Raw genomic sequence first — 7,942 nt, forward strand, 5'->3', positions numbered from 1 at the left:
CCTGTTCATGGCTTTTGTCAGTTTTTGAACTGGGTTTCACCAGGCTTTGATACCCAGTGAAGAGCAGTTATCACAGCAAAACCACATTCTGTGTATTAATTCAAGAGTGTCTCGGTTGGTTTTGGTCCCTTCCTGATTGTTTCTTCTGAATAAGGAGTTGTACCTGTACAACTATATGAAAAGTGCTAAATGTGGGCAATGGCCTGAAAAATTGCCTTGAAAACAGCTCTATTTTAGCCAAAGATACTGCAAATTGTGATGAGGGCAGGGGGTATGACCATCATGTGATCATCACATGACTGAGAAAACAGCCCATATTTTCCAGGACAAATATAAATGTGCTTTATAAGGACTGTGACCTTGTCACCATTGGATATCTGGTCTCCAACAGAGCACCTGCCACTTAGTCTCTGCTCAGTTAACATTAGTTAATAAAAAACAAATTCAAATAGCCCCTCCCACAGAAACCATGGATGCATAACAGCAATTCCATTGTTTCTGCTTCTAAATCCCATCACCCAGGCTACCCCTCCCACCCAAAGCAGAATATAAATATTTACCACATTGTTTTCTCCTTCCTTCCTTTCTTAAGTTTAGGATAAACTAAAATTTGTAGGAAATTTACCCTTAAGGTCGCCTCTTGGTTGCAAACTTCCTTTTTATGACACTGAACACCCCTTTCCCCCATAAGTGCTGTCTCCTCAGTTCTTTTGGAGTGCCCTTTTTTCACATTCTTGGTTCATCTAGCCATCTTATGATACAGCATAGTTTCTTTCCTGCACAAGTATCCAAATTCCACCCAGCTTTTTCATGTTTCTGAATAACAAGGAGAATAGTGAATGGTTCTCTGTATCAGTGATAGAACTAAATTTTTGAGCCAGATTTCCCCCAATGTTTGTAAATTTCAGGTGCCGCTGTGCTTCCAAAGTGATTTCTTCAGTAGGGTCTAGAAATCAGTAAGATTTGCTAAACCACCAGGCCACATGTGTACATAGCAAGTATTTGTCAGCTCTAAGCACTTGGGTAAGTTTATCTAAAAGGGACTTTAAGAGGCCGGACTGCATTGACCTGACTTGACCGCATTAGGAGATAAGCACAGGCAATGAGTTGCAACAGCCTCCAAGTGCTAGGTGTGAAGTGTTGGGTGTGATGTGTTTGTTGAGTGTGGTGTGTTAGGTGTGATGTGTTGGGGGTGATATGTGTGTTGGGTGTGATGCATTGGGGTTGATGTGTTGGGTGTGTGTTGGATGTGATGTGTTAGGTGTGACATGTTGGGTGTGAAGTGTTGGGTGTGATGTATTGGGTAGGCATGTTTGCCACTGGCCTCCTGGAGGTACTGCCCATTAACACAGAAAGGGCTCTGTAAAGATGAGGCACAAGGGACCTTCCACGTTTGTTTATTTTCGGGCTGATTTGGTTTGGCCCCAGCACCTTTTCGTAGGGAATCTCACAGAACTAGTGTTCCACAGAACATATTTTAGGAAATACTGCTTTGGGTTGGGCTGATCCCTGGATGGAGTGCTGGCAGAATCATCAAAGGAAAACTCAAATTGTCAATCCAGAGTAAAAAAAAAAAGTGGACACAGGGACTCAGTAGCAACAGTTATAGTGAAGCAGCACCTTAGAGACTTGAAGAATTAATAAAATAACTATAATAAAACTTCTACCACTCTAGGGCCGGCCGAGTGGCTCAGTTGGTTAAGAGTTGGCTTAAGAGCACGAGCTCTGAGCAACAGGGCCGCCGGTTTGATTCCCACATGGGCCAGTGATGACACTGCGCCCGAGCTGAGCTGCTGCTGAGCTGCCAACAGGTGGCAGGATGGCTCAGCTGGAGAGCACGTGCTCCTAACAACAAGACTGCCTATTCCATGGTGGGCTATGCCCACCCACAACTAAGACTGAACTTGGCACCTTGAGCTGAGCTGCCACCTGGATGGCTCAGTGGATAGAGTGTGCGCTCTTAACAACAAGGCTGCTGGTTTGACTCCTGCATGGGATGGTGGCTACGCCCACCTGCAACTAAGATTGAACACAGCACCTTGAGCTTTGACGCCACGAGCTTCCGACGGGCAGCCAGATGGCGACTGGCACCCTCCACAACTAAGATGGAAAAACAACAACTTGGCTGGTCCCCTTCCCCAGTTCCCCAACACTGTTCCCCTCCCCCAATTCCCCCCCAATTTAAAACAAAACAAAACAAAACAAAAAACTTCTACCTCTCTCAGCTGAGAACTTATGGGCACCATGCCAGTATGCCATCTGGATCATTTAATTCAGAGTGGCATTTTTGCTTAGTGCTAAGTCTATTGCGCTCATATTTCAACCCCTTCACTCACCAGCTGTGTGTTCTTGGGCAAGTTATTTCACTTCTCTGTGCCTCAGCCTCCTTGTATATAATATGTGGATGACAACAGTCTCTGCCTCACAGGGTTGTAAGCTAACATGTGCAGAGCTTTTAGAAGAGGACCCACCACAAAGCAAGCCTGATACTGGTATTTGCTGTTATTATTAGTCTATTGTTTAAGTTCAAGAAATAACGAAGGTATTGTAAATTATTTTAAAGGGACAAAGTGGACCAGAAAACAGACGAAGAAGCATATGAAGCAGAAATTCAGGCTGAAATAAGTGAATTGTTGGAAGAGCACGCGGAAGAGTACGAACAGAAGATGGAAGAATACAGAACTGCGTATCAGCAGTGGAAAGCCTGGAAGAAAACCCAAGTTTGTGCACAGTCACAGCCCTTAGCAGGGCTGACCTTGGGGAAGGGAAGGGTCTGGGAGGACCGCCAGAGACAGGAGGAGGGCTGGCAGACTGGGGTCCCCTGCTGGCTCTGCTCTGTCTCCCTCCCTACCCCCTCGCTAGGGGACAAAGGAGTGAATAAACCAGCAACTGCACTTGCTTAAAAAGCCACCAAGCTACCTGAAACCAGAGCAGTTTTTTTCCATAGAGTGTTCTCTGGTATCACTTGTGGCCATTTGAGTGAACAAACAAGTAATCATACAGTAACCGCTCGTGTTTGTGTCAAGCATTTACATGCCTTATCCCACTGAATGGAGGGCATTGACGTTCCTGGGTTTCCCTCAGAATACTACGTAGCTTTGTACACATGACCCTGAAAAACGGACTCCAAGAACAATAAGTAACAGGTCACAGTGACCTGCAATGCCAGCTGTGCTCACAGCCTTACTTTGATTTCAAGGTGTGTCCTTGGCCTTTAGCATGGGTATTAATGGTCACATGATTAGCTAACATTTTTTTAAGCCCTTTCTAGGGGCCTGGCACTGTGGTAAGTGCTTTACAAGCATTACCCCATTTCAACAGCACTGGGAGGAATTTCCTATGATTGCCCCCATTTTGTAGATGAGATAACTGAGGCAGGGAGAGGTCAGGTGGTTTAGTCACCTGCCTGAGTGCACACAGCTGCTAGAGGTGGGGCTGGGTTTGCACCCATGTCTGTCTGATTCTGAAGATTGCTCTTCAGTGAAATTCCAAAATTCCTGTTTGTCATAAGTTTTCCTCTTACACAACAGAGGGCCAAGAAGAAGAAGAAGAAACAAGCAGTGGAAGAGCGTCTGGATGAGGAGGTGGAGGAGCCATATTTGGGGGAGGACCCTGTGAAACCCGTCCCCCCAGAGCCCACTGACCGGGCAGCAGTGGAGCAACAGGTGCGGGAGAGAGCAGCCCAGAGCAGGAGGAGGCCTGGCGAGCCCACGCTGGTCCCAGAGCTGAGTCTGGCCGGGAGCGTCACGCCCAACGACCAGTGTCCCAGGTGAGACTGACATGTAACACACAGACTTACACATGCACATGCACACACATACTCACACACTGTGTGGAGTGTTTAGGTTGAAATTGCCCACATTTTGGTGATTTCATATGGTTCACCTACCTACTGCATCCCCCACTGGCCATCCAGGAACCCACTATGTGAAGCTGCCTGTAGGAGTTGCTCTTCACAGTGGCTGCCAGTGGCTTTCAGTTTGGAGTCTTTTATCTGTAACCTCAGTGTATCCTTTCTGTCCACTGGTAGCTCGCCCCACTTCCTGGCACAGACACCCTTATCTCTCTCCCCTCCGCCCTTAATTTCAGCTGCTCTGGAGGACAGCTTCTCCCTTTGAAGGCCTCGTAGAGTCTCTCAAAGGAACTGTGGATACTTAAGTCAGGCCATCTGAAGATGTGATAGAAATATTGGGTTGTCGGAAAAGTCATGACGTCTTTTGTCTATGTTTTTCAAAGCTCATTTATTTATATAAAGAACAAAGATCAACCAATGATATATTGCCCGTTTTGGTCGATAACCTTTTGCCGTCTTTCAGTGAGCTTCATAATTCCTCATTCATAGAAGGACCTGACTTTATTTGCGAAAAACTGAACAAGGTGCTGATTTACAGCCTCTTCTGAATTGAACATTACACCACGCAAAAAGTTTTGAAGAGAGTGAGACAAGTGTAAGTCTGATGGCGCAAGTTCAGGCAAGTATAGTGGGTGTGGCAACACATCTCATCCAAGCTCCAATAATTTTTTTTTTCAAGCTCCAATAATTTTTGACAGGTGATCGAACTTGTGTGTGGTCTCGTGTTGTCGCGATGGAACACAACTCCTTTACAATTAACAAGCTCTGGACATTTCTGGATGATGGATTTGTTCAGTACATATTCGAATTGATTGTTTGGTTCCTTGGTAGGAGCTCGAAAAACATGACACCTTTAAAGTCCCACCACACTGAGAGCATAACCTTCCTCTGATGAATGTCTGCTTTCGATGTTGTTTGAATCGAATCATTACGTCGGGACCAAGAACGTTTGTGCATCACATTGTTGTAAACAATCCACTTCTCATCACCAGTTATCATTCGCTTCAAAATAGGATAATTTTCCTTACATTTAATGAGCATATTGCAGATGTTTATACGCACTGTCAAATGAACTCAAAGAATTGAGTTCATGAGGAACCCAAATATTGAGCTTGCTTACATATCCCAGCTTCTTCAGGTGGTTGTGAACACTTGAATGATGGATATTCAATGTTTCTGAAATCTCTCATGTCGTGTAACGTGGGTTTGACTCGATCAATGCCTTTATTTTGTCATCATCAACCTTGGTGGGCCTCCCTGATCGAGGAACATCGTTGAGATCAAAATCACCAGCACCGAATTTCATGAACCATCGTTGGCACTGATGTTCTTGTAGAGCATTGTCACCATAGACTATATGCAACTTTTCACAAGCTTGATGCGCGTTCTTCCCTTTACAGAAATAAAACAGTAAAATATGGCAAAAATGCACAGTTTGGTCTTCCATCTTCAACTTGTTGTAAAATCTCCAAAACTCAACCAAGTGGCTCAATTTTTTTGAGAATGAAGCTAGAATTGTCAGCTCTCAAATGACATAGCAATAACATAGATGCGAATGACTCTAGTACTTCCAAAAATGAGCTAGTGCCATCTGTTGCAAACATGTGTCATGACTTTTCCGACAATCCAATACATTTCTAGTCGTTCATATGTGACGCCTAATTGAAAAACAATCCGAAGTTTCACTCCACGTACTATATAAATCCATACATATAATAAATTCATGGGCCGACCAAGTGGCACATTGGTTAAGAGCTGGCTTGGGACGCCAGAGGGCCCCAGTTCGGATCCCACATATGAGGGCCAGTGACACTGCCCTCTACAGCTAAGATGCTGAACAACAGCTCGACCTGGAGCTGGGCTGCCGTGAGTCGCCAGCGACAGCGTAGGCTTCAGCCCCTGCTGCAGTGGGTTGCCATGGGCTACCGTGTGTAGCCAGCAGCCAGAGTGAGCGGCCAGCAGCCGCAGTGAATGGCCATCCAGAAGCCGGCGACTGATCTGCCTCGCCCGGGAAGAGTGCAATGATGGTGCCAACTTGGGCCAGTGAAGTGACGTCCTCCAGAACTAGACTGAAGAACAAAAGGACAGCAACTTGTCCGTTCCCCTTCCCCCAATTCCCCAGCGCTGTTCCAATTCCCCAATAAAAATCTTTAAAAATAAAAAATAAATAAATAAATAAATACACATATATAGATTCATCCTTTTTTAAAATTATAATTTAATTATTATTTTTTTTAAATATACTAACTCCTTTCCTACACGTTACAGAGATGGTTCTCCAATTGTAACCCCAGGACCAGCAGCATTTGCGTCACTGGAGAACTTGTTAGAAATGCTGATTCCCAGGTCCTACCTGAGAACTGCTGAATCAGAAACTCTGGGTCAGGGCCCAGAAAGTTGTTTTCTCAAGTTTTCCAGTGATTGTGATGCATGTTATAGAGTATCGTAGTCCAGTAAAGGGAATCTGTTAAAGTAATTGATACCACCAGATCCAGGCTTAATTCTCTAGTAATTAGAGTCCTGTCATGAACACACAGAATATCTTAGACTAGAATCATCGATATTCCACCATAGAAAGTGAGAATTCAGTAAAGTCAGTCATCCTCAGGATACTTAGGATACTGTGGTTAATTACGATGTCATTATCCGACTTCCTACAACCTCCTTTGTTTCAAACTTTTAATGTATAATACATTATTAATACTACTTATTTTTAAGTAGCTTCTTGTGCATTTTCATGTGTTTTCTCAACCTCATAGCGTTCATACATAAACTATCCCCAACACTAAATTAGCTATTTTCAAGCCACAAGTAGCACACCACATAATTTTGTAATAAACATTCAAAATATATTATTATGCAGCATGTTTTCTTCCATTCTCCCTGAGAAATAATTGACACATATCACTGTATAAGTTTAAGACATACAGCATGGTGGTTTGATTTACATATATTATGAAGTATTACCACAATAAGTGCAGCTAATAATATCCATCATTTCATAAGATACAATAAAAAGAAAATAAAAAAGAAAAGAAAAATTTCCCCTTGTGATGAGTTAGGATTAACTCTCTTAACAACTTTCCTAAATATCATAGAGCAGTACACAGCATGTTTTGTTAAGGGAAAGTTTGGGCTCGATTTGGCGATCTTTTATGGTGAGTCCCATTTTGACTGAGAATGTATATGAGCACCTCCGTCTTAAGTTTTTGAGTTTTCACTGGGACTTGGGACAATAACCCAAGTTACCCCAAGCCAATGATTACAATCGACCACTTCATCAGGCCTTCAGGTATGGGGGGCCATGCAGAAGAAGGGGGTGTTTTAGGTCTGTTTATAGCATGAGGTTACGGGGAAGAAGCCTTAAATCAATTCTGAGTGGAGTCTTTAGGTGTCTTGGATACTTCTTGAAATTTGGAGTTAAATGTCCTTTATAGGGAAAAAAAAAATGTTCAAGTCATTTGAGCAATTTCACTTCTGGAATGGGCCTGAATTACAGAGATGTAAAATGTGAAAACTACCACCCCGTTTAATGGGCATAGAGTTTCTATTTGAGATGATGAAAATGTTCCGGAGGATGGTGGTGATGGTTACACAATGCTGTGAATATACTTAATGCCACTGAGTTGTACACTTAAAAACAGTTAAAACGGTAAGTGTTATGTTACCATAGTATTTTTTAAAAAACTGCCACCCAATAGCTCTGAGTGTGTTTTGAATTTTTATGCTCTAACCTTTCCCTTTCCTTAACAAGCTTGAGTTACTATTGGCTTTACCAGTGACTGCCGTTTGTGGTGGGCATCTCTGCAAATCTCCACAACAAAAGTAAAGGCCACTCTGGGAGGTTTAGATTTTTTTTTTAACCTCCTGACTGAAAAAATGTTATACTTTCTGACTAAAAGGATGACTTCTTTTGGGATCCAAATGACCTTTAAAAATAAGGAAAATTTCTTAATCCTCTGCATCCAGTGAGCAGTCACAGACCGTCAAGAAGTGTTAAGAAAGATTGGAGGGCCAGCCGAGTGGCTCAGTTGGTTAAGAGCTCGCTCAAGAGTTTGAGCTCTGAGCAACAGCGGTTCGAGTCCAGCC

At 43.4% G+C, this 7,942-nt stretch overlaps 1 protein-coding gene across 4 annotated transcripts in view; it reads left to right on the top strand.

Annotated features, from left to right (window-relative positions):
* CC2D2A (coiled-coil and C2 domain containing 2A) overlaps positions 1 to 7,942 on the top strand; it is a 115,997-nt gene that overhangs the window by 48,144 nt on the left and 59,911 nt on the right. For all 4 annotated transcript variants that reach the window (XM_019626343.1, XM_019626345.1, XM_019626344.1 and 1 more), the window contains exons 14-15: positions 2,564 to 2,720; positions 3,531 to 3,769. In XM_019626343.1, the coding sequence (XP_019481888.1) occupies positions 2,564 to 2,720; positions 3,531 to 3,769 (396 nt within the window). The remainder of the gene's footprint in view (positions 1 to 2,563; positions 2,721 to 3,530; positions 3,770 to 7,942) is intronic.

Source organism: Hipposideros armiger, unplaced genomic scaffold (genome assembly GCF_001890085.2).
Source record: "Hipposideros armiger isolate ML-2016 unplaced genomic scaffold, ASM189008v1 scaffold_666, whole genome shotgun sequence".
NCBI classification, from domain to species: Eukaryota; Metazoa; Chordata; class Mammalia; order Chiroptera; family Hipposideridae; genus Hipposideros; species Hipposideros armiger.